This window comes from Cucurbita maxima, unplaced genomic scaffold, assembly GCF_002738345.1.
Source record: "Cucurbita maxima cultivar Rimu unplaced genomic scaffold, Cmax_1.0 Cma_Scf00004, whole genome shotgun sequence".
In the NCBI taxonomy this organism is placed as follows: Eukaryota; Viridiplantae; Streptophyta; class Magnoliopsida; order Cucurbitales; family Cucurbitaceae; genus Cucurbita; species Cucurbita maxima.
In genome coordinates this window covers 2,495,091-2,519,605 of record NW_019272020.1, presented here as the reverse complement: position 1 = coordinate 2,519,605, position 24,515 = coordinate 2,495,091, and the positions used below count along the sequence as shown (strand labels likewise).

Below are 24,515 nucleotides of genomic sequence, written 5' to 3'. Positions count from 1 at the left end.
TTTTGAGAATAAAAAGAGATGAATCAGCTACTGAAGCCTTGAAGCCTAACTCAATAAGTTTTCCAGTCAACCTTGAATGCCAAGCTTTTGGGGCTTGTTTCAGGCCATAAAGGGCTTTCTTGAGCTTGCATATGTAATTCTTTGGTTTGGCTGAGTCTTGAAATCCTGGTGGTTGTCGCATGTACACTTCCTCTTTCAGAATTCCATGCAAAAATGCATTTTGGATATCAACTTGTCTCATATTCCAGCCCTTGGTTACTGCTAGCGAAAGAATGACCCTGATTGTTGACGGTTTGATCACAGGGCTAAAAGTATCAGTGTAATCAACACCAAATCTTTGCTTGAATCCTTTGGCAACTAATCTTGCTTTTAATCTTTCAACTGACCCATCTGCTTTTCTTTTCACTTTATACACCCATTTACTATCAATGAGATTTATTCCAGGTTTGGGTGGAACTAGATCCCAAGTGGCATTTCGTTTTAGCGCTGAGAGCTCATCATTCATTGCTCCTCTCCATCTTGGATGTTGCATGGCTTCCTGCAGGTTTCGAGGTTCAGTAGCAGTCTCTATGATCGGAGTTGTGATAGTTACAGCGCTTGCGAATTTTCTTGAGGTTTCTGAATATCTGATAGTTCCATCAGTGAATTGTTTAGCTTGTACAATGTTATTTCTCAACCTTGTTCGCATTGGATGTTGACTAGCTGCTTCAGTTGGTTGATCAGACACATGTTCATGAGTTTGGTTTTGAGCATTGATCGAACTGCTCTCAGCTTCATATTCTGCAATTTCCTCTGAACTTCTTGTATTATCTGCAGAAGATAAGCTGACACCAGACAAGTTGTCACTAGCAATATTATCAGTTTGACCATCATTCATATGGGAATTACTAACAACTGGTTCAATATCTGTAAGAGCATTTTCAGTGTAAAAACTAGCAAGTTTGGCTAAGGCTGGAAGTAGAACAGGATGATGTGGATTTGTGGTTTTGTTTGGTGGCTTAGATTCTTCAAAAGGAAAAATATTTTCATCGAAAACCACGTCTCTAGAGATGTAAATACGTCCTGTACTTCTATTTAAGCATTTATATCCCTTATGAGAAGAACTATAACCCAAGAATATACATCTAGTAGTTCTGAAACTCAGTTTCTTGTTGTTGTAAGGCCTTAAATTAGGCCAGCAAGCACAGCCAAACACCCTAAGCATGGAGTAGTCTGGACTTTTACCAAACAATTTATGAAGTGGTGTGTCTTGTTGTATGGTTCGGCTGGGCATTCTATTTATAAGAAAGCAAGCTGTGTTGAAAGCTTCATCCCAGTAGGATAGAGGCATGTTGGCTTGAGCGAGTAAAGCAAGGCCAGTTTCTACAATGTGTCTGTGTTTTCTTTCGACTAACCCATTCTGCTGGTGTGTGTGAGGACAGGAGATATGATGTTCAATGCCTGTGGATTTGAAATAATTGTGTAACCGATGGTATTCACCCCCCCAATCTGATTGGACGGAGCGAATTTTGGTATTTAGCATAGTTTCAACATGTTTTTGAAATTGAAGGAACACAGACTCAACATCAGATTTGCATCTCAGAAAGTAAATCCAAACATAACGACTAAAATCATCAACAAAGGAAACATAATATTTGGAATTATTTACTGACGCAATGGATGGACCCCATACATCAGTGTGAATTAATTGAAGGGGTGCTGTAGATACATGCTGAGAAGAACCAAATGGCAATTGATGTGCTTTCCCTAATTGACAAGCATTACAAATTGAGGAAGAGGGAATATTAGTATCTATAGCTAAATTATTATCTTGTAGAATTCTAATGGTAATTGGAGATGCAGGGTGCCCTAGCCTTCTGTGCCATTGTTCTTTCGAAAGTTTGGCTGTCAGCAAGGCTTGACTGAAATTATGCGGTAGAACGTATAGGCCATTCTTACATCTACCGTGGAGCAGGAGTTTCTTCGTGACTCGGTCCTTAACCAAAAAATAGTTTGGGTGAAATTCTACAACAGCATTATTATCAGATGCTAGTCTTTGTACTGAAATTAGGTGCTTATTGATTTTAGGAGCATATAGGATATGTTTCAGAACAAGAGATGAACCAGAAATTAATGAATTCCCAATATGAGAGATAGACAAACCTGCGCCATTTGCAACCTGAATTTGGTCGGTGCCAGTGTAGCGTTCTCTGGTGGTAAGCCTCTCTAGGTCATTGGTGATATGATCTGTGGCTCCAGTGTCAACATACCAGTTTGTGTCACTAGTGTATCCACTAGTTGCCAAAGCTGCTTGTTTGAGATTATTTTCGGCTTGATATGCCTGATCAAATCTGTGCCAGCATTGCAAAGCATCGTGATTGGGCTTACCACAAATCTGACAGACAATGCCTGAGCTGCTTTGTGTCTTTGATGGTTGACGTCCAGGATTGTTCACAGTACGCCTTGATTGTCCATGACCACTATTTAACTGACGACTACGACCGCGACTACCTCGACCTCCATTGGCACCTCCACGAATGGATATCCTATTGACATTGTTAGCAGATGAAAGTTGCTCAAATGTACCCTTACGCAAGTGCCGCATCTCATAGCTCAGCATGTGAGCATACACGTCGCTGACAGTGTATACATCTGTTCTGGTTGTAATGCTTGTGACTAGAGGATCATAATCTGGACCAAGTCCTTGCAGCATGTAGGCGATGAGTTCTTCATCCTCTATTCGCTTGCCAATGGCAGCAAGTGTATCACCAAGATGTTTTACTTTACGAAAGTAGTCAGCAATTGTCATGTCCTTTTTCTGGATAGTAGAGAGTTCCATACGGATCTGCATTGCTCTTGCTCGAGATGTGGAAGCAAATTGTCGCTCCAGCGTAATCCAGGCTTCTCGTGCAGTGGTGATTCCAACCATCGTGCTGAGAACCTCCTCAGTGACTGATGAGTTGATGAGGCTGAGTACCAGCTGGTCCTGGGGGTACCAGACTGTGAACTCAGGGTTGATGATAATTTTGCGATTCCCTGTTTCTTCACTTGGTTCAACGGCGATCGTCTGGCTTGGTGCAGGCATGGATCCATCCACAAAACCAACAAGGTTTTGGCTACGCAAGTAGGGAAGGATTTGGGTAGACCACAGTAGATAATTTTCTTGTGTAAGCTTAACACTAATCACCTGACTGATCGACGGAGAAGACATTGTGTTGATTGGGATTGACATGTTTAACAGCAGAGGCTATGGATCTCGTGGATCTTATTTCTGCTCTGATACCATATCAAGTTTATGCAAAACTGTGCCTCACACTATTGAGGACATATTCTATTTATATTGGCAAAAGATTAACTAATAGATCCGATTTCATAGGAAACTAACGAAGTAAGCCTATTCTTATGGCATGACTAACTTCAAGCTATTCTAATGGATTGACCAATTCTAACACGAGATTCAGGGGATCGGTAAAATCCACGGCGGATTTATGAAAGCGCTTGGCTTACAGAAATCCTTCGGATGGCCCAAGGAAATAGACCCACAACAGCAAAGACGTCCTTTAGCTTACTACACCATCAGAGAGAAGCTAAGGGAAGTTGTCAAAGAAAATGAGCGAACAAGGTTTGTTGTGACTGGACATAGCCTGGGCGGTGCTCTGGCCATCCTGTTTTCTTTTATTTTGGCGTTCCACGAGGACAACTTACTGCTGGAAAGATTAGAAGGAGTATACACATTCGGACAACCTCGGGTGGGAGACGGGGAATTCGGAGAATTCATGATGAAATCACTGTCGCAATACAAGATTCGGTACTACAGATTTGTTTATGGGTTCGACATGGTCCCTCGGCTGCCCCTGGACGACAAGGCCTTGATGTTCAAACACTTTGGACGCTGTATTTATTTCGACTGGAACTATGTAGCGCAGGTAATTAGTTAAGCTTACATTTATTCATAGATAGATTGAAGAGAAACGTTTCTTATTTGTCGGTGGGGTTGGCAGATTCTGGAAGAAGAGCCATTCAAGAACTATTTCTCGATAGTAGGAGCGGTGCTGATGCGAATACATGCATGTTTTGAGATAGGAAGAAGCTTCACAATTGGGTGGAGAAGGGGAAAGGAGTACGAGGAAAGAGTTCTTTTAAGAATTGTGAGGCTGTTTGGATTACTATTGCCTGGAGTTCCTGCTCATTGTCCTCAAGATTACGTTAATTCAACTCGCTTGGGTTCCGCAGATCCTTTTCTGAACGAGTATGATGTCAAAATTCAGTAACTTGTTTAAAATTAAAATTAAAACTGTTGCGTTAGATGATATGTGTTCCACACTCTTTACCATGTGCTTTAAGCAATTCCAAGAGGGCTTGGGCCTCTTTTAGTTAGCTTCACGATTACAAGAATAAAAAAATTAAGAATAAAATAGTAATAAAAAAAATTAATTTAGATTTCCAATAGAATCTTCTAAACACAATTCCAAATTATTATAGAACTAATAAATTCCGAATTTGAAATAATAATTTCTCATACAAAATTGGAAAACCATAATTATCCAAATCTAATTAAATAATTATTGTTAATTATTCCTAATCAATAATCTTGTATCAAATTTTCAATTACATAATTTAGTAGGAGTATTCAATTTTTTAAACAATTACACTTAATTATTTAGAATCAATTAATTTATATTAACTCAAAACAACAATTCCTTTTTTATACCATAAATATTTTATTTTTTAATGCTCTAAATTATATAAGATTTTAAAAATTGTCATAAAATATTAAACCAAACAAAGTACTAAGTAGTATGAAAATATTAGGAAGAAAAATGTAGAAAGAGATTTTATTTTATTTTTCTTTTTGAGACAAATATGTTAGAGGAAAAAAAATTAAAGAAATTTTTAAAAACAAAAGTCTGTTTTATAAAACTATATATTTTTCAAATTGAAATTTGCTTATAATTCAAAAAATCCTTGAGGGTGGATGTAATTTCACAAATAAATGCGACGAGTCTATTTAGTGCATGAATAAATGTACGCAATAAATACAACCGATGACGTAATAAATTCAATTTACAATTAATTTTGAAAATATGACTAAGACCTTGACGTCTTCGACTTGTTAAAATTCTTGTTCTCCCGCAAGCTCCATGAAAGAAAATTTGTAGAATCCAGCCACCCCGCCGAGTTCAATTTCGCCCACAGACTTCTCATCATCATCTCCATCATCGTCCTGAAGCTCCTCCAATTGTTTGCCGCCCCACTCGCCTTGCTTGGCTTCGTCGTTGAGTTCAGCCTCAACTTTTTGTCGGCCAACGGCGGCGTTTTTGGCCTCCTCAATATCTTCCGATGTCACCCCCACTTCCACTTCCCTCCCATTTACTTAATTAATATTCTGTTTTAATAACCTTAAGGAAAACGAAATAACATTCAAATATATATGTGGTTTTATGCAGTGAGGTTGAAATTACCGGACAGCTCATCGGCGGATTACCAGTCAATAGTTGGTTGAAAGAACAGCGTTAGACCAAAGTATAAAGCCTGGGGATGCCAACTACAACGCTGCTCTCTGCATGATGGCTTCTAAACTAGTCTATGAGAATGAAGCTCGCGTTACGAATAAGTTTTATGTTTCTTAAATTATTATGTTATGTTCAAGTGTTTGTGTGTTGGTATTTTTGTTGGTTTGTTCTTGGAAGTTAATTGTTTGCACATCTCTAAGGAATAATAATTCTACAATCTTAAAAAAAGTTCGACCATAGTAAATAGTAGAATTTCAGAAGATATATATATAAAAAACAGAATAGTAAATAATGACAAAGATGTGATTAAAAAAAAAAGGGATATATTGAAGACTTATGATATCTCATATACACATAAAGAACTTATGACCAGAGATGGAAGGATTCAGAAAAAAAAAGAAAAATGAAGTCTGTGGATCCGGGTCGCATTCGGTTCGGATACCCGAGTGACAACCCTACCTCCAGTAACCCAATTTCCCCGAGGCCCAAATAAGTTGCGGCCCAAGTCCAGAACCCACTTGAAGTTCGACCCGGAAACTCATAACAAACGGCCCAAGACCGCGCCGCAACCTCGACCCAGAACGCCGCCCGAACACAAGGCTCCTCCCCACCCACCACCCCCCCGTGACACGTGTCGCTCATACAGATACGTGACTCTTTCAGCTTACGCGGCGTCATCGGCTCTGACTACGGCTTGGCGAGTCGGCTTCTCGGCTTAGCAACTTAGTATACATATAATACCTCTTTTCCTAGGTTTTGTTTGCTTTGAAGCCAATTTAGACCTTATTTAAGGCAAATAAGGTAAAGTAGAGCACCCAACCTCCCATTAAGTGTTAAATATGTAAACGTTTGAAAAAAAAAAAATACAAAAACTTTAAAGGTGTTTATAATTGACTTTTTCACTCTGTTCGTCACTCTTGTCATATGATCTTGCTTTTGCATGTAAATCATTTTAAAAATATAGTGAAATACTTACTAAGATACCCCTAATTAAGTGTTAAATATGTAAACGTTTATATAGATATCATAACTATAATTGAGGGACCTTACTAGATAGCTATTAGAACATATTGAAGTTAACTTTTCCACAAAATGTTTTCATTATCCAAGATAACCATGGAAGTAATTACAATTAACCAATGTCAACCAGCTATCATCACATCCATGTGATTATCAACACATAGTTATCACCGCCCGAACGTGACTACGGTAATAATAGCAAAATAATCAACACTACCACCCATTAGTCGTGAATAAAATAAAATAAGCCCCAAAATATTTTATAAATCATGTCCATAATATATCACAATTCACTATATAAGTGCATACATGTCCAATTCAAAAAAAAGAACATTTAGATCCAAAGGGAAGGTGACCTTATCGATTCTCTTTCCAACCCAAGTTACAACTATTAAATCCAATCTTTAATAAAATTCACCGACAATAAAACCCTTTAGAATTAAATAAAGAGTTTAGAGATTTAGCATGTGGTTTAAGTAATTAAAAGGGTGGGCCTTCGTTAATTCTAAAAAGGTTTATGCCTTTATTAATTCGCTCCCACTTTTTAATAAGAGCCATATTCTAAAGAAATTTAGTGATAAAAACTAAGTTCTAAAACTAATAAATTTAAATTTTAAATACGAAATTTCAAAAACATAATTACCTAAATATAAGCCTATTAAATCTAGGACCACTTCAATTCTATCAATTTTATTTTAATTTTACAAAATTATTTTTTTAAAAAAATTAGAGCGTTACAACCCACCTTCAAAATTAGGGAATTAATTAGCCTCAAGCATAATCAATTTTGCACTGTCAAGTTTAATATAATTGTAGTTAATAATTTTAGGAGGAGTATTCATTTCCTAAATAATTATAGTTAGTTACTCAAAATCAACAAACTTCTATCAAATTTTCAATTACATAATTTAGTAGGAGTATTCAATTTTTAAATAATTACATTTAATTATTTAATTCAATTAATAATTAATTATTTAGAATCAATTAATTTATATTAAATCAAGACAACAAATCGTGTTTTTCTACCCTAAATCACCCTTCTCCAGTTCCTTCGTGGAAAATACTTTATTCGTCTGAAATTATTTTTAATGCCTCAAAATTATATAAGATTTTAAAATTTGTCATAAAATATTAAACCAAATAGAGTATTATGTAATATGAAAATATTAGGAAGAAAAAAGTAGAAAATTATTTTATTTTATTTTTCTTTTTGAGACCAAAAGTCTGTTTTATAAAACTATATATTTTTCAAATTGAAATTTATTTATAATTCAAAAAACCCTTGAGGGTGGATGACAACCTTTCATTTTAATTCAAACGTGTATTCAACAAAATAATTTCACAAATAAATGCGACGAGTCTATTTAGTGCATGAATAAATGTACGCAATAAATACAACCGATGACGTAATAAATTCATTTTACAATTTACAATTTACAATTAATTTTGAAAATATGACCAACATAACCACCTTCGTTCTTAATATTGGTTATTAGAATAATTAATTGTTTATTTAATTAAATTAATAATTCAATAATTTAAGTTGTTGTGTCATTCTAAAAACGCTAGAGGCAGTGAGTCTAAACCCTCGTTTAATACAGATTTACACCGTACATACGTACTAGTAAGAATATTTGTTGAAACCATCCCACTAGGAAAGTTCTCTATTTAAAATCATTTAGAGAATCAAATAAATTACAAGGATAAGAAAGAACAACAAATGTATACGAGGCAAATATATAAATATTTGCGTATAATAAAATATCAAATATGATATATATGGTAAGTTATAATTCATGACTAAATATCTTTAACAGCCCCACAAGTTGAGATTTGGATTTGAGCGAACGTGAAGCCTGGATCTGAAAAATTTAAAGAGAGATCGAGAAACATTTTTTGTGAAGATGTCAACCTGTTTTGGAAAAGATGTCTAGTTGGGTATAACAGTGTTTTCTTGATCATCAAAATGAAACTAAAGAGTATGTAAGCAGAAAAATAGATAGAAATTGATGAGTCAAACGAAAAGTCAATAAACAAGATGCCGATTAATAAAGAGTAGGATTAGAAAAAAGAGAACTATCAGCAATGAGGGGTTGAGAAACAACCATGAGTTGTGGATTATAGAGACCTAAGGTAGAGGGTTCAGAATTAGGGCAATGACTCTATTTCGAGAAAATGGCGAGAGAGAGGAAGAAGAGAGTAGAAACTCAAAATGTGGACTCTATGGTCTATTTTAGACAAAGAAAGAAAGAGAGGGGCAAAGAATGGAGTCTGCGCATTGTAGACTAGTTTGATATCAAACGAATGAGCACGAGTAAGAATATCTCGAGCATATTTTAACGGACGAATAAAAAGACCCTTAAGAGTGGGTGAAGAGCCACAATGATAGATCAATCTAGAGACATTGATTCTTTTCAGAGCACTATTATTACGAGGAATTGAAGTCGACCATAGAACAGTAAGCGGAGGAGCCAGTGAAATTTCAATGGAAAGAGAGGGAGCCACAACCTTGAAAGAAGAGGGACGAATAAATAATGAAATGTGATAGGTAGATATATACCTATAATAAAAAATTAGTGTGTTATATACGGTAAAGTATAATTCAGCACTACTATTTATATTACCTTGACAACATCAAGTCCCCTCATCAAGACATCCTCGCTACATCTTGATTTCCCGCCATGGCTGCTGTTGTTGATGATATCTGCAACAAGGCCTTCTCCAAAAGCTTCATGCTTTTCAAGCCCCAAGACCTTGACGTCTTCGACTTGTTAAAATTCTTGTTCTCCCCCAAGATCCATGAAAGAAAATTCGTAGAATCCAGCCACCCCGCCGAGTTCAATTTCGCCCACAGACTTCTCATCATCATCTCCATCATCGTCCTGAAGCTCCTCCAATTGTTTGCCGCCCCACTCGCCTTCCTTGGCTTCGTCGTTGAGTTCAGCCTCAACTTTTTGTCGGCCAACGGCGGCGTTTTTGGCCTCCTCAATATCTTCCGATGTCACCCCCACTTCCACTTCCCTCCCATTTACTTAATTAATATTCTGTTTTAATAACCTTAAGGAAAAGGAAATAACATTCAAATATATATGTGGTTTTATGCAGTGAGGTTGAAATTACCGGACAGCTCATCGGCGGATTACCAGTCAATAATTGGTTATATGGATGAAAGAACAACGTTAGACCAAAGTATAAAGCCTGGGGATGCCAACTACAACGCTGCTCTCTGCATGATGGCTTCTAAACTAGTCTATGAGAATGAAGCTCGCGTTACAAAGATCGTGAAGGATGTTTGGAAGGTACATAAACCATAATTAGGAGGTTGATCATAAATTTATAAATAAAGAATAGGAGGCCTTTTTCTAAAAATAAAAAATAAGTCACGAGAACTTATGTTGAAAGTGAAGAATATTATAAAATTGTGGAAGTCCGTGGTTTGCCACACCCTCTTAGTTGAGTCTCTCAAATATTTTCTTGTTATCATGCAGATGGAATTTTTGGGATTTTTCAACTTTTGGAATGGTAACACCATATTCATTTTCAATTTGCTACTCCTGCATGTATTATTGTATGTGCATAAATAAATAATAAATGATGTTTTTGAATTTGTACTAGAATATCAAAAGAAACGGTCGACACAAGCATGCATGTTTCGGGATAAGAATCCTGTTTGTGACACCTTCGTGGTGACATTTAGAGGCACATCGCCCTTCAGTGCTTACGACTGGATGACCGACATGGAACTGTCTTGGTACGAGATGGAAGGCGTTGGAAAAGTCCATGCCGGGTTTATGAAAGCACTGGGCTTACAAAAATCCGTTGGATGGCCCAAGGAAGTAGACGGAAAAGATAAAAACCAGCCTTTGGCTTATTACACCCTCAGAAAAAAGCTGACTAAACTTCTCAAAGAAAATGAGAACGCCAAGTTCGTGGTAACTGGACACAGCCTAGGCGGCGCTTTGGCCGCACTATTTCCCTTTATTTTGGTGTTCCATGAGGAAAAGTTCCTGCTACAAAGATTAGAGGGAGTGTACACATATGGACAACCTCGGGTTGGAGACCCCAAATTTGGAGAGTTTATGGTCAAAGCATTCTCGCAATACAAGATTGGATACCACAGATTCGTGTATGGGTTTGACATGGTCCCTCGGCTACCCCTGGATGACAAGGCCTTTATGTTCAAACACTACGGATCCTGTATTTATTTCGACATCTTCTATAAAGCCAAGGTAATTCATTAATCAATTAATAAATTAATTGTTTACAATCCAATCTAGATTCAAAAAATAAAAAATGGTTTTTGGTGGGGTTTCCAGATTCTTGAAGAAGAGCCATTCAAGAACTATTTCTCGATAGTGGGAGCGGTGATGATGCGAACTCGTGCATTCATGGAGTTGGGAAGAAGCTTAGTAATTGTATGGATAAAGGGAAGGGAGTACAAGGAAGGAGTGCCTTTGAGAATGATGAGGATGTTTGGATTGTTGGTGCCTGGAGTTAATGCTCATTGCCCTCAAGATTATGTCAACTCAACTCGCTTGGGTACCAAAGGCTTCCTGGTTTCTCCTCCCTAAACCCCAGTAGGAGGGTGTGAAGACTGAATGGGTTCCTTCTCATAAATGAAACGGAAATATGATAAGTGTTCTGTTAAATAATAAGTGTGATGAACTGAATATGATTCCAACAAGTGTAACCGAATAAGGAGCCCTACTTGGGTACATAGTAAGTCTTTATGTTTCTTAAATTATTATGTTATGTTCAAGTGTTCGTGTGTTGTTGCTATTCATGTTTCAAAACACATTTCAACGTTCCATTTTGTTGGTTTGTTCTTGGAAGTTGTGGTTTCAATTGTTTGCACATCTCTAAGGAATACTAAATTAAAGAACTTCCACAATAATCTATTATGTGCTACGTTTTCAAGAGAATTGTAAAAAATTACAAAGATGTAATTAAAAAAAAAAAAAAAAAACTTATGATATCTCATACATACTTATTATACTTATTATGATGATGTATTCGAGAATATTTGCTAAAATTACTATATGTCTAAATAGTGGTGAAAGTTCTAGATTTATAATAGTCGAGAGAATCAAATAAATTACTGATTATATGGAAATAACAATAAATGAAAAGAATAATACATGAATAGAAGATACATTCCTTTAATAAAAAGTAAATATAATAAAAACAAATATCTAGAAATTTGATGGTAATAAAGGATCAAATAATACTCCAAAAATTCTCGTCATATATATGGTAAACATCTATCCTTAATAGTCTATTTTACAAGATGCACTCCGGAGAGGATTCTTTGTTTATACTGGGAATGGGAATGGGAATGAGATTAGAGATTCCATCCAGAGATATCTATATTTTTCATTTTTAGGTCCTTTGTTACATATTTTTGATTGTGGATCATATTCAAAAGTAGATGCCAGAAGCCAGCTCTAATTTATTGTTCCAAAACAAGTAATGATGAAAAAACCAACCAAGTTACGAAGCTAAGCTAGTCTGTAAATTTGTAAAGACAGACCACAAAAGCTTCAGATGCTACCTGGAGAAATCAGGAAGCATGGCAGATGAACCAACGCTTGAGGAAACCAATCCACACGTGGTTGTGGAAGGGGAGGAAGTTGTTTGTGTTGCGAGCTCTCTGGTTTCCATCGCATTCTGATGAGTTCCTCATTCTGTGTGCTTTCATCTGTGCCTTCCCCAGCTTCTTCAGTATCTTATCCATTGATGATGATCTCGCCCTTTCAAGTTTCATCTGAATCAACATCCCTCATCATCATTGATTCAATTCCAATGAAATTTTGTAAAGGATTCTTTTCCCACAACAAAACAGAGTGAAAGATGCAGATTTTGGTGCTAAAACTAAAACAGACCCTAACCTCCAGTTTGCGTATTGCAGCCTCAGCTTTCGCCTTCTGCAAATTCTCCCATGCTCTTATCTTGCTTTCTTCTCTCTGCAACCTAAACATTACAATTCCACTTACATTCCAATAAAATAAACTCCACTTCAAAACATGTTGTAAACAACACCTACTTGGAAACCTGAATAGCTCCCGTAGCATTTTCATTCATGTTTCCAAGGTGTGGGAAGTCCTCCCCTTTGGATCTCTGCATCTCCGTGGCTCCCCTGTCTACCTCAACAACTCTCACTTCTTGTTTACAACAATGCTCCCTCTCTTTTCCAACCATACATTGGTGTATTGAAGGGGATGAAGAGGGAAGTGAGGCATTCCCCTGAGGAGATGAAGGTGTGGAATCTTCACCACCGCTCATTTGGGTTGCCACATTCCGTCGTGTAACGACGCCCGAATCCATTGTCTCCTCGGAACCATCATGTTTTTCATCTGTGGTTAGGTTATGATAACAGGGCCACAAAGAACATCTTAAGAACCACCAATCTCCAACTCAAAACAACTGTATGAATTAACAGGGAGAAGAAAGAGATACCTTGAAAGCTTGGCAGTGGCGAGTTGTTCAGTAAATTTGACCATCTGGGTGCGGAAATTAATGGTTGGATGGTACACTCTGGATAAGATTGTCCCCTTTCAATGCTACCGCCATAGCAGATAGAAATCCCATCAGCCACCAACACGCCAGTGGAAAGAGCAGAGCCCAGTTTGGAGGTGGCAAAACCCCTATTCTCGGGGGGTGTCATAATACAAACTTCTGACGATCCCTTTGGTCTTCTCTGTAGGTGAGACTGAAAACTCCTGCTGAAGCCACTGCCCATAACAGGGCTACTAATCCATCGCTCAGCATCCTCCCATTTGGAGGGCGGCGTCCTACCGTAAAAGGGTGAGAAGGCAACGACAGAGGCATTCCTCCGCCGGGTGTTGCTATTAGGATGAGGTATTCGCTCGGAGCTACAACCCCTTTGGTTCATTACATTGATTTCCCAGTAATTTGAAACACCAGGACTTGGAAACGCACTGAAATTGTAGGAAGAACTGCAAATTCTTTCCTTCATCGTGAACAGTACAACACGGTAACAGTAAAGAGTAACAAGGGTCTCTACGTCTCTATCGATAGAATTCCGCTTTCAACACTATTCTTCCGTCCATTTTTGTGGAAGATACCTGCGGTGTGGGGGGTATCTGGAAACTTCGTTCTCTTTCCTTCGTTTCCTTGGGTTGCTATAAATTGGAGTGAATTAGCAGGAAGGAAGGAAGGACACGGCCACATTCGGAATCACATCAGATTCATTAGAAACTAGTTTGCCTGAAAGTGGAGGAACTTGGCATCCAGAATGATGGGAATCCTGAAAAGCACTTCAACCAATTCGGAGTTAACTTTTTCTTGGCTTGTCGTACATCTATGCCTGACGGATTGATGGATGAATGGTGCCAAAGCTTTGGGTAAGTTGAAGAGATGGGTACATTTCCAACGTTTAGTTTCAATCAACACTTTGTTTTATAGCAATTTTGTGTTAGTTTACGGTTTTAAGAAGATAAAGTTGATTTCTTTTTTCTTTTGTGTGGGGGGTAATCTAAAAAAAAAAGTGGAAAAGATTGAATTGATGGAGAGAGAGATTTGTTTTTTGTTCTCTGCCTCCGCCAATGCTTTCGGTGCAAATAAAAAAGAAATGAATTATTAGAACAGTAAAAAGGGGGTTCAAATATGGGCTTCTTTCATTGCCTGCCCTCACATGCCATTTCTTCTTTTTAATTTTTGTTTTGTTTTTTTTAAGGAATCTTACAAAGTACACATTTTTAATTTAGTTGCAAGTGGGATTAAATAGTGCCTACCATTCAGAAGTAATTTTGTGTTTGACTTGTTTCTTATTAGTTTTGGCAGTTTACCATACTTGTTAACAAGTTATTAAGATAAATAAGTGTTGTTATTTCCATGTGCAAATAAAGACAAAGTAAAAGAGGCCGAGAGTTGACATGACCTCAACATATATTATCATCAATCTCCATCAATGATGGTGTTTTTGAGTACCTAAATATGGTGGAGTACTCGTATGAGTCAACAAAAAGCTCAACTTTAATAATCCACCCTCATTGATGGCCTAGCGTCTTCATTGGCATACTGTTCTAACAACTCAAGTCCGCGGTATATCGGTCTTACAACTTTTGAATTTGCTTGGTATAAAAATGAATGCCGGTTGGTAGGCTATTTGTAGGAAATAAATAAAGGAGTGTGTGTCGAGAGAGGAGGTGCATGTAAGTGTGAGAAGGTGATAGAAAGGGGTGCATCCCTTTGGCCTTGGGACATGTGCAATGTCTATTCCCTGTTCTCTATAACAAACAAAAATCATATGACTTCAATTATTGTTTCAGTTTTTAGTTACTTTAAAGTTTAAAGTTTTCTTTTTTTGTTCAATCATTTGTATTACCCATTCAACCCAACCCCCTGTCCTATCATCTCTATGATTTTGCATTAAAGTAAACGGATTAAATAACAAGACCAGGGACTTCATATCTAATCTTTTCTTCTTCTTTTTTATAAAGTTTGTTGTCGTTTCCTGTACCTTCCTTCAGGAGTGATACCAAGGATTTGAAGCTAAATGAATATGAACACCATGACACCAGGCCATGTTACTTGGAGCCGACCTAACAAGACAAACTTGATCTGGGTCAGAAGAGTATGTTAGAGCCCAGCATCAGAGGCCCATTTGGCCCATACCATCTCACTCCCCATCATTTTTCTATGCGTCTTCCTCTACTGCATTTAATACAATAAAATGATATCCCCAACTATTTCAAATCGCTTTTCCAATGCCTTCCAACCTTATCTACTTTATTTATTAGAACCCACGTGCGTAAAATATTAAACACTCTGTTTAACCTTATAATCTGTCATGGTCGTTTGGTTGCATGGAATGTCATGGTCGTTTGGGTGTCCCACGCTCCCGCCTCTCCCAGAATCCCCCTTTCGTTCATTTTTCCTTTCCATGCTTCTATTTCTGTGATTCCAATTGGATTGGAGTGAGACCCAATTCTTAAAAACAAGAAAAAACATACATACATACATACATACATACATGAACGGATCCTTTTTCCATTAGTGTACTATGGTTTATACACATATATAAATAAATATAAAATAGTAATGACCGTGGGTGTGAAACAAATTTTAAACCCAAGACCTTGAAATTTTAAAAAGAGGCAAAATGAGGAATCTTGGCAGCTGGGGGATTGGGATGCCCCTACTACTATCACCCACTAACCGACTCTGCCAGTTTCCCGATTCTTTCCACCAGCTATGGAGACAGCTTCTTTGCCGGTTTTCGTTCCTTTTCGGGTCGATGATCGAACCCCAGAGCGTACGACACTTCTTCAGAGCTCCATCCCGCTTTTCGGAGAAGCTCCGAAAACCCATCCGTTTTTACAAGTAGAGCGTCTAGAACCGCCTGGTTGTCCACTATAACCATCGCTCCTTGGAAGAATCCGGAGGCTGACACCTGTACCATCTCTGAAATGTCCGTTTCGCTCCATCCCCCTTCTCTCAGTCTCGATCCTATTTCTTCAATGTAGTCCTTTACCCATTTCGGAATTCCCGATCTCGGCATCTCGAATACCCTATCCGACGATGAACACGCCGACGACAACAAGTTTCTCCGCCGCCGATCAACGGCGGCGTCGCTCCAGAACTCCACCCACCTTGGCGTTCTTGCTTCGGTGTCCAGGCTCCGTCGCGAGAAGTTAGAGGAGCCGGCCGATTTTTCAGTGATGGACCTTTGCTTTTTGAGAAAGTGGGCATCAGATTCGAAGCTCCGAATAAGAAATTCCCGCTGGAAGAAATCGGATAGGTCCAGACCGCAAAAGGAGATCCGATTCTCATCGACGGAGAAGATTGGGTTCCCCGCCAGAGATGGCTTGCAGGGAATGTAGCAATGACTGAAGAGGGGAATCAAAAGAGGCGCTCTCTTCAGAGCATTTCTCGCAACCCGTAGTGCCTTTTCCGGGTCTAAGGGCCTCGGACCCCATGACTTGGACCAGAACGTATTCTTCGCGATTTGGAAACTGATGGCCGCAATTGGAAAATCGAGCGTCGCTCTTAGATGCTGCCTGGCGCCGGAAGCTCGCCAATCGGGGAAGCCAGGACCCACCGGCAAACCGGCGGACAGTACGTCTCGGAGATCCGGAGGGAAAACGAAGCCAAACTCGGCCTCGGCTCGAGCGAACTCGGCGACAGAGAGGCCCGGTTGCACCTGGACGCCGGTGTTGCGCATATGGGTGATGACCTTCTCAGCCAGAGAAGAGAAGGAGAGAAGTCCGGCGCGTGCAGGGTGAGAAGGAGTAACGGCAGCAGCACGGGCGGAGAGGCGTCGGAGTCCGGCAATATGTGCCGGATTGAGACCGGCCATCCTTCTGTCAACATCCACCATTGAATGGAGCAGTAAGAAGAAGAAGAAGAAGAAGATGGGGAGAAACAGAAGGTGAGGTACTTATAGAGGTCGAGGGCGGAGAGAAGAGATGTGTAGTGTGGGTGTTAAATGTTAATGGTGTGGACCCCACATCAGATTTTAAGACACTGCTTTCTTTTTCTGCACTGATTTAATCATATTTACCTCATAAAAAAAAATAAAAAAAAATAGAAGCAAAAGGAAATCAGTTGTACCGTTGAACGTGATACACAACTGAAAACAACAAGAAACATGTGATTGGCACGTGAAGTGGTGTTTCCCCAATTATGTCATTTTCACACATTACAATAACATGTATTTGTTTGGTAAACAAAATGGTTACGCTCTCCAAAACAATATCTAAAACTTAGGGTTGCCATCAAAAGAAAGCGTATAAATTGTTTTTCAATTTTTAATATTGTTTTCGTCATTAAATTTATATTCATTTTTAATATCACTGCTCAATTATAGAAAATAGGGATTTGAATTCTTCATCCTCCTACAAACTTTCTAATAATTTGTTTCAAGTTGTTATTAAAAAATTATATCCTCTTTTATGATTTGCTAAGCAACTTATTTCGCAATTATTTTTCATAGGTAGATGTCTTGGCATCGTGCATGAAATGATACCGAAACAACATCTTTTTCGTTGCTTAAAACTTTAATTGAATTGAATTAGAATGTAAGTAAGAGGGGTATGATGGTAGGCAACTTGAATAATAATAATAATAATAATAAATTCATCCATTATTATGGTACATTTATACCTCCATAAACATGTTGTTGGTGGTGATGGGTTACCAAATCCTTGGTATTCTTGTTGTTGCCAAAATGGAGTTTTTAATTCTTCAAGATAATTACACAGAGTGTATGTTACAAACCCATTGTCTTTATTATATTTATGAGCATGAACCAAGAGTAGTTTGATAATTATTCAAAAACTATTTGAAGTAGGTGGGCAATAATAGAGTTCAGTTTGGTGTGATCGTGTATAGAGTGGGTTGAATTCATTGAGCTGCTTCGATTTTCAGCAGGGACAGGCGTGATTGTGAAAGTGAGATGGGAATGTGTGTGTGTGTTGAAAATGTTAAGAAAATTACTCCAAAACTGAGTGGAAGGGGGGATGGAAGGAACATTCCATGCAGAAGAGAGTTTCAAGGCTTCAAAGGGGAACTGACAGCAAAGGTACCAATTCAAGCACCCCAAATGGTTTTGGTTAGCCTTTCAAAAACATGCTGTTTAAGCGTACTATCATCATCAGCATCAGCACCTCTCCTTTGTTCCTTCCAACCATGGAAACCGTGTTCGAAACCGTCAAAGTCTACCGCTACTAGATATGGACCCTTTTCACATTTTCCTTTTTTATTTGCATTTTGGAAGGAAATAAAAAGGATGAAATAAACTTGGGAAAAAAGGCAGAACGGCGACAGGTCAGCATGACGAGGTCCAACCAAAGTTGAAGTCTTTACCCCTGGCCTACCACCAACCCCAACCCGGAGCTCCCTATATTCCCCTTTTAGTCCACTCCCTTAAGAAATCCCCATTCCAATTGCTCTCTCCGGCGAGGTCTCCGGACCCCCGGCAGTGCAAACATGTCGGATACTGACGATCTCCGCTCACCGCCTCCGGCCTTGGCACGGCCTTTCCCACTCTACAAGCACTTGTCTTGGTCGCCGGATGCGGACCGTGAGGAGGCCTGGCTCCGCCGCAAAACCCAAAGCAAGATTCGGCGGAGCAAGAGCGTGACCGACGACGACTTCGAAGAACTCAAAGCCTGCGTTGAGTTGGGGTTCGGATTCAACTCTCCGGAGGTGGACCCTCGACTCTGTGAAACTTTCCCGGCGTTGGGTTTTTACCACGCAGTCAACAAGCACTACTATCGCACTCTCTCGAACTCGTCGGAGTCTCTCTGTTCTTCCCCTGTTTCGGACTCTCTTTCTCCCTCTGCCCAGAGTAGCCCCGCCGCCATAATCAGCCTCGGTATGTTACCTTCTTTACAACCCTTGAAATTGAATAGTGAAAATTGTAAGAATCCAACGGTCTTGATTTTACTTTTGTCTGTTTGGGTGTCGGGCAATTTCGAACTGGGTTTTCAGGGGAGAATCCGCAGACGGTGAAAGCAAGGCTGAAGCAATGGGCGCAGGTGGTTGCTTGTTCAGTACGGCAGTATTGATTATTGCCGATCAATTCATCACAAAATTTGTATCGTGTTTTTTTTTTCTTCCCAAACTTCCGTTCTGGCTTGACTACAGATTCTAATCAACACATACACATTTAATCCTCAACAATCCAAGTTCCTTTTTTTTTATTGAATTCTCTGTTTCTCAAATTCCGATGTCAAATCGACTCCATAGATATATATTAACATATTATATTCAGCGAACACAAGGAATTGGCAGAATGTGGGGGCAGCTGGCTCTTTCTTCCTTTTGAAATCATGTATATATTCTTAGGAAAAGCTTCCTAGTTAAGCTAGCTAAACGAAGCTTATGAAGCAGGGGAAGAATTGTTGGATTGGGTGGAGTCAGAGCACCAAATTATCGATTTGGAAAAGTCTTGTTTGATGAATGAGAAGCAGGACGATGAAAAGGATCTTTACCCTTGTATCCAAACTCGTTTATGTACCTTACCCCAATATTTTCTCTATTTTTAGACCATCTTGGGCAGTGGTTTCCAGACCACTGATGGGGCTTTGATGGATGGAAAGTCCAATTGGACCCATTCTGGGGCTACCGACAATATATAATACCCACCATGCAGAATAGCTATCTATTATTAATGGGTATTTTTAGGTTGGCGATCAAAGCTGATATCATATTTGCAAATTGTTCTTAAATAATTTGTAAATATGGTGTCATACTCCGTATATAGAGGTGTCCAAAGACTAACCGACCATTCAATGTAGGATGAAAAAAAAACCATGGAAAACTATCATAAAATTTGGACCGGTAATCTAGCAAACCATCAAGTCGGTGCCTCACACTTAGAATGGCCGGTACTGACTGCTCCGACACTGTACTGACTGACTATAGGCGGAGGCTACTTTTTTTTCTTTCAAAATTGTTGGGGTGATCTTCTAGGTCTTTAAGGTGGTTTAAGAGTCTTGACATGGATTCATGTCTCCATGTTTTTTTTTAGTTCCGACTCTCTTTGTCTGGTTCGGTCAGGAGCACCAAGAGCATTACCCTCTAATTATGTTTCATAATTCTATTGCACTCGAACTACTGGAGGTGTTCCATCCTGAATCACAGTCTAACTAAATAGACATTCTCACCCTAGCTTTAAATTGTTCCTACTTCTTATTCTCTAGGAGGAGAATCACACATTGAATTACTTAAAATTAATGTTACAGTCAATCATGCCTACAATCACGCACACGCTGAGTAGAGCTAGGTTCCATTTAATTTGATTTCATTTCTAAAAATTGCATCACTTTAGTACAAATTCGGTCAGTCAAAGCATAAATATTAATGGCAGATGGTTTTGAACTCTTCAGTCATATGGGCTTGAAGATCCATTCAAAGTCAAAATTCGAGTGCAAGTTGAAGCAACAATAATTAAAAGAATTAATGTCACAAATTTCAATATCACAATGGGAAAAGGAAAATAAAAGGATCTTTCTTTAAAGTCAAAACTCACACATGTTTCACATTTGGAACAAAATTTACGGTTTTGGGTCAACTGTTGTTTTTTAAAATATGTAAGATGAAAAGACAGAATTTGAATCTGTAAAAGTATCCGACAATCAAACTCAAATGTTGTAAGGATTGTTTGAGAAGGTTTTAAGAAATTTCTATTTTGGAAAAATTGGTGGAATTAAATGCTTCTCAAAGCAGAAAAAAACCAGAGCACACACCTGTCTTGTCTTTCTGCCAAAATGGTTTTTGATTGAATACGATGATGTTTCAAAAGTCAATTTCCTAAGATTTCAGATTCATAATAATGCATCCATACATTATTTAGATAATAACCATGAATTTATTATTTGTTTTCGTGGGAAGTTAATTACATTTGTTATTTAGTTTAAACAATTATGGATAATTCATACTGGCTAAGCTAAGCTGAAGCAAATGCCGACAGATTTGCGGAACCATCTTTGGAAAGTTTCCAACATATTCTAATACTCCTCAACTGTTTGAATGGTTGAATAATCTGTATTCTTTAAATTGAATTATCTCGACGGTAGGCGCTTTTAATTGACTAAACCCCTGACTTTGTGAAACAATGCACAATACAATGCCTTTTTGACCTGCAGATGTTTATATGATATCACTGGTGACACTCCCGTCATATATATTGATGAATGGTGAGGTGATGGGGATATGTTTGGTTGCGTACTTCGTCAAAAGGTTAGGCAAAAAGGGGAATAGAAAAGGGCAGCCTCCAGGTCTGGGGCGGGCTGGGCATGGCGGGCGTTCCAATTCCACGGAGGGATGGCGTTGGAATTCGATGCGCATCACATTGACCTTATGATATATAATATATATATATATACACATTTCCACAAGGCTCGGCTTGGGTGGTTTGGGATATGGGGCGTGGCGCGTCAAAACTACGACCAACAACATGTTCAAAACAATGTGCTGTCCAAATCCCGCATTCACACTCCTAACGAACGTTTCTTTTACTACACTTGAGCCCCATACAGTTTTGTTGTTTCTGGTAAAAAAAAAAGAAGGTTATGAATTTAGAAGGGGGTGTTGGACAAGTGTGAACCAGCCTTCAATTCGGCATGTCCGTGAAAATGTTTGAAGAACACAAATGAAACGTCTGTACCTACCTACTACGCCCTCCTTCCCATCAAATTACGCTTCTTTTTCCCTTTCTCTTTCTCTTTCCAACATGATTGTGCTTATCTTCAACTAAAGAAACATTTCAAAAGAAACAGCCTCTTTTGTTTTTCCTCTCTTATCTGCTCCATCTACTGCTTTGTGTGTGTATTTTCAAAGGGGTTGAAGAATTAGAAGCAGGTATTAGTGGAGGAGGGCGGACTGGTTCTTTCTGTTCCTCCCCCCTTTCTTTCAAATTTATTTATTTTATTTTATTTTATTATATTCTTTATTCCCTTCTCTTTGTTTCTCAACACTTCTAGAACCAACTCCCTCCTTTCTTTCTTCCTTCCCTTCTTCTTCTTTTTAAAAAGGGCCCTTATTGTTATTATTGTTACAGGAACTGGGGAAGGAAGAGTTCCATTCCGTTCCATTATAATTGCAATCTGGGTTCAACTGTTGTTCCCATTTGTGGTTATGATCCATTTCTTCCCTCCACTCCGTCATGGAATTTGACAGACCCCTTCCCTCCATCTCTGGATTCTACTGCTGGGGTTGGGAATTCCTCACCGCTCTTCTTCTCTTCAGCCATCTCACCGTCCTCTGACTCTCTGCATCCGCTATTTCTCTTCCTCTTTCTTCCTATTACAATATTGTTTTTAGCTCCCCTGTTTCTTCCCATCTATGGCACAGAGGTCCCTCCCGGCGCCCTTTCTCACCAAGACCTACCAGCTCGTCGACGATCCTGCCACCGACGACGTCGTTTCCTGGAACCAATCTGGCGCTACCTTCATCGTCTGGAAGACCGCCGATTTCGCCAGAGATTTGCTTCCCACTTATTTCAAACACAACAACTTCTCTAGCTTTGTCCGTCAGCTTAACACTTACGTAAGCCAACCCACCGCTCTCTCCAACTTTATTCATGCAATTAATTTCCTCCCTCTTTTAGTTTATCAAATACAAACAACTCATATTAGCTTTGTAATTGATTCAATTTCTTATTTACCCTTTGGATTCACACCCTTGTTGGGGCTCTTCTTCTTCTTTTTTTAATTTCTTTATATAAACCATTGGTTTCTGCATTTTTACAACCACAGGATCACATGAATTTAGTTCAGGAATGATAGCGTAGAAAAGTCGTGAATTTCACACCGTCCAGATGCCTCTAGAGACTTCTTCACACATTTTTTATATTGTTCAATTTTTAAACCAACGTGTTGGATTATTCTTTGTTTTTCTCCCACTCCGACGAAATTGCCGCATGTCTTCATCCGTATACCGAATCTTTACCAATTAATTAAATTAATTGATTGATTTTGGGTTATCCCTAATCCAGGGGTTCCGGAAGATAGTACCGGACAAATGGGAATTCGCCAACGACAATTTCCGACGGGGCCACAAAGACCTCCTCTCCAAAATCCGTCGCCGAAAGACGGTTGTGATGTCGCAACCGTCGCAGACTGCACATCCCGGTAAATTCGGCGGAGGAGGCAACTCTTCGCCGTCAAACTCCGGGGAGGACATCGGATCGACTTCGACTTCATCGCCGGATTCGAAGAATCCGGGATCGGTGGAGATGGGAACGATGGCACAATTCGCCGATCTGACTGAGGAGAACGAGAAATTAAGGAAGGACAACGAGATACTGAATTCGGAGCTGGCACAGACGAAGAAACAGTGTGACGAGCTGGTAGTCTTTCTGACGGACTATTTGAAGGTGGCGCCGGATCAGATCAACAACATCATGAGGAATCGTGGTTCGGGCGCAGATCTGAAAGGCAAGGGTAAGATCGACGACGACGACGATGACGAAGAAGAAGAAGAAGAAGAAGAAGAAGGGAGTGTAGGTAACGGCGGCGAAACTCTGAAGCTGTTTGGGGTTTGGTTGAAAGGGAAGGAGGAGAAGAAGAAGATGAAAAGGGTGAGAGAGGAGAAAATAGGGTGCAGCAACGCACCACATGCGAAAGCAATGAAGTCGGTTGAGATGCACGCGCCGTTGATGACGAGCAGCAATCTCTGCAACTGACGACGACCGAGCACAGCAACGGTAGGAGACGACGGCGTTTGTAGAATTAAACTAATAATAATAATAATATATTATATAATCTGTAGAGAGTTCAAAAGGGCTAGATATCAATATCGGTTTTGATACTGATATTGATGTTGATATTAGTAATATGTAAAAATTGTTATATTGTAGGAAGTAGAGAGAGATGCATGTAAGCAAGGGTGGATATCATCGAAGCTCCTAAGGGTATCCCATCCCATCTCTTGATTCAAAACATATTTGCAATGTTTCAACAATCCTTTCAATTGTCGCCAATATTTGTCAACATATTGACACATCAAAGTGTAGTTTGATTTCTTTTATTAAAAAGAAAAAAGGAAATTGATTCAGTGTCTAGTGTGCAAGGGCAGTGAAGCCTAGACAAAGATCGTTTCCTCTGCTTTCTATTGGTTAATAAAACAACTGTGGTTTCCAAGCCCGTTTAAACGCACTTGTTTCAATGAATAATGCACAACATTCATTCCACCATCTTCTCGTCTCTTCCATGCTCTCTAAAAATGGTGCATTGATTCAAACACCCACATTTTATCGACATCGATGTCTATCTACATTTGTATAGAAACGGAGACCCAGAAAGAATCTCTATCGAGCATCAATATTTTAAAGCAGCAGAAGAGAAGAGAATGAAATCAAATGGAAGTGAACATTCAAGGGAGCAGAGCAGAGGCCTTGGGGCAAATGAGCTGCCGATAGTCGAGACCCAAGGGGGGTCGGTCGCAAGGGTGTGGTTAAGCACTTTCGACACGACCAATCAAGCCGCCGGGGCTTATGACAGAGATGCAATCGAGTTCCGTGGAGATAAGGCC

The 24,515-nt window shown here is 39.1% G+C and overlaps 6 protein-coding genes, 1 long non-coding RNA gene and 1 other non-coding gene across 9 annotated transcripts; 5 read left to right on the top strand and 3 right to left on the bottom strand.

Moving 5' to 3' along the window:
- Nucleotides 1-2,586: 2,586 nt before the first annotated feature.
- LOC111478904 lies at nucleotides 2,587-2,722 on the bottom strand. Its single transcript, XR_002717570.1, has one exon. It is a non-coding gene; the product is annotated as a small nucleolar RNA Z247 (small nucleolar RNA).
- A 745-nt stretch (nucleotides 2,723-3,467) lies between these two features.
- On the top strand, nucleotides 3,468-4,250 carry LOC111477638. The gene is made up of 2 exons (XM_023121503.1): nucleotides 3,468-3,905; nucleotides 3,981-4,250. Exons 1-2 carry the CDS (start codon nucleotides 3,468-3,470, stop codon nucleotides 4,248-4,250), a joined length of 708 nt encoding a protein of 235 aa, XP_022977271.1.
- An 825-nt stretch (nucleotides 4,251-5,075) lies between these two features.
- Nucleotides 5,076-5,656, top strand: LOC111478158. The gene is made up of 2 exons (XR_002717416.1): nucleotides 5,076-5,321; nucleotides 5,427-5,656. It is a non-coding gene; the product is annotated as an uncharacterized LOC111478158 (long non-coding RNA).
- Nucleotides 5,657-9,156: 3,500 nt separating this feature from the next.
- On the top strand, nucleotides 9,157-11,340 carry LOC111478829. Its single transcript, XM_023123319.1, has 5 exons — nucleotides 9,157-9,512; nucleotides 9,618-9,811; nucleotides 10,001-10,034; nucleotides 10,128-10,741; nucleotides 10,829-11,340. The coding sequence occupies exons 1-5, from the start codon at nucleotides 9,194-9,196 to the stop codon at nucleotides 11,081-11,083; spliced, it is 1,416 nt and encodes a 471-aa protein (XP_022979087.1). The 5' UTR covers nucleotides 9,157-9,193; the 3' UTR covers nucleotides 11,084-11,340.
- A 631-nt stretch (nucleotides 11,341-11,971) lies between these two features.
- LOC111478728 lies at nucleotides 11,972-13,912 on the bottom strand. Of its 2 annotated transcripts, none has more exons than XM_023123155.1 (4): nucleotides 12,969-13,912; nucleotides 12,556-12,865; nucleotides 12,401-12,482; nucleotides 11,972-12,237 (listed from the first exon to the last, which is right to left on the bottom strand). In XM_023123155.1, the coding sequence occupies exons 1-4, from the start codon at nucleotides 13,486-13,488 to the stop codon at nucleotides 12,073-12,075; spliced, it is 1,077 nt and encodes a 358-aa protein (XP_022978923.1). In that variant the 5' UTR covers nucleotides 13,489-13,912; the 3' UTR covers nucleotides 11,972-12,072. The 2 variants fall into 2 exon arrangements, with proteins under 2 accessions (XP_022978923.1, XP_022978922.1); XM_023123154.1 differs by having other exon boundaries at nucleotides 11,972-12,276; nucleotides 12,969-13,911.
- A 1,592-nt stretch (nucleotides 13,913-15,504) lies between these two features.
- On the bottom strand, nucleotides 15,505-16,887 carry LOC111478727. The gene has a single exon (XM_023123152.1). It carries the CDS (start codon nucleotides 16,852-16,854, stop codon nucleotides 15,727-15,729), a length of 1,128 nt encoding a protein of 375 aa, XP_022978920.1. The 5' UTR covers nucleotides 16,855-16,887; the 3' UTR covers nucleotides 15,505-15,726.
- Nucleotides 16,888-18,383: 1,496 nt separating this feature from the next.
- On the top strand, nucleotides 18,384-19,185 carry LOC111478729. The gene is made up of 2 exons (XM_023123156.1): nucleotides 18,384-18,852; nucleotides 18,969-19,185. The coding sequence occupies exons 1-2, from the start codon at nucleotides 18,465-18,467 to the stop codon at nucleotides 19,043-19,045; spliced, it is 465 nt and encodes a 154-aa protein (XP_022978924.1). The 5' UTR covers nucleotides 18,384-18,464; the 3' UTR covers nucleotides 19,046-19,185.
- Nucleotides 19,186-21,938: 2,753 nt separating this feature from the next.
- Nucleotides 21,939-24,038, top strand: LOC111478361 (heat shock factor protein HSF24). The gene is made up of 2 exons (XM_023122567.1): nucleotides 21,939-22,529; nucleotides 22,978-24,038. The coding sequence occupies exons 1-2, from the start codon at nucleotides 22,326-22,328 to the stop codon at nucleotides 23,665-23,667; spliced, it is 894 nt and encodes a 297-aa protein (XP_022978335.1). The 5' UTR covers nucleotides 21,939-22,325; the 3' UTR covers nucleotides 23,668-24,038.
- Nucleotides 24,039-24,515: the final 477 nt, after the last annotated feature.

Bases quoted from the DNA above. Each gene is read 5' to 3' on its own strand.
- LOC111477638 (XM_023121503.1), top strand. From the start codon at position 3,468: ATGAAAGCGCTTGGCTTACAGAAATCCTTCGGATGGCCCAAGGAAATA. The intron at 3,906-3,980 runs GTAATTAGTTAA...TGGGGTTGGCAG, and splicing joins ACTGGAACTATGTAGCGCAG to ATTCTGGAAGAAGAGCCATT.
- LOC111478829 (XM_023123319.1), top strand. From the start codon at position 9,194: ATGGCTGCTGTTGTTGATGATATCTGCAACAAGGCCTTCTCCAAAAGC. The intron at 9,513-9,617 runs GTCACCCCCACT...GGTTTTATGCAG, and splicing joins CCTCCTCAATATCTTCCGAT to TGAGGTTGAAATTACCGGAC. The intron at 10,742-10,828 runs GTAATTCATTAA...TGGGGTTTCCAG, and splicing joins ACATCTTCTATAAAGCCAAG to ATTCTTGAAGAAGAGCCATT.
- LOC111478728 (XM_023123154.1), bottom strand. From the start codon at position 13,488: ATGAAGGAAAGAATTTGCAGTTCTTCCTACAATTTCAGTGCGTTTCCA. The intron at 12,866-12,968 runs GTATCTCTTTCT...ACCTAACCACAG, and splicing joins GCCACTGCCAAGCTTTCAAG to ATGAAAAACATGATGGTTCC. The intron at 12,277-12,400 runs GTTAGGGTCTGT...ATGTTGATTCAG, and splicing joins CTGCAATACGCAAACTGGAG to ATGAAACTTGAAAGGGCGAG.
- LOC111478727 (XM_023123152.1), bottom strand. From the start codon at position 16,854: ATGGTGGATGTTGACAGAAGGATGGCCGGTCTCAATCCGGCACATATT.
- LOC111478729 (XM_023123156.1), top strand. From the start codon at position 18,465: ATGTCGGATACTGACGATCTCCGCTCACCGCCTCCGGCCTTGGCACGG. The intron at 18,853-18,968 runs GTATGTTACCTT...CTGGGTTTTCAG, and splicing joins CGCCGCCATAATCAGCCTCG to GGGAGAATCCGCAGACGGTG.
- LOC111478361 (XM_023122567.1), top strand. From the start codon at position 22,326: ATGGCACAGAGGTCCCTCCCGGCGCCCTTTCTCACCAAGACCTACCAG. The intron at 22,530-22,977 runs GTAAGCCAACCC...TCCCTAATCCAG, and splicing joins TCCGTCAGCTTAACACTTAC to GGGTTCCGGAAGATAGTACC.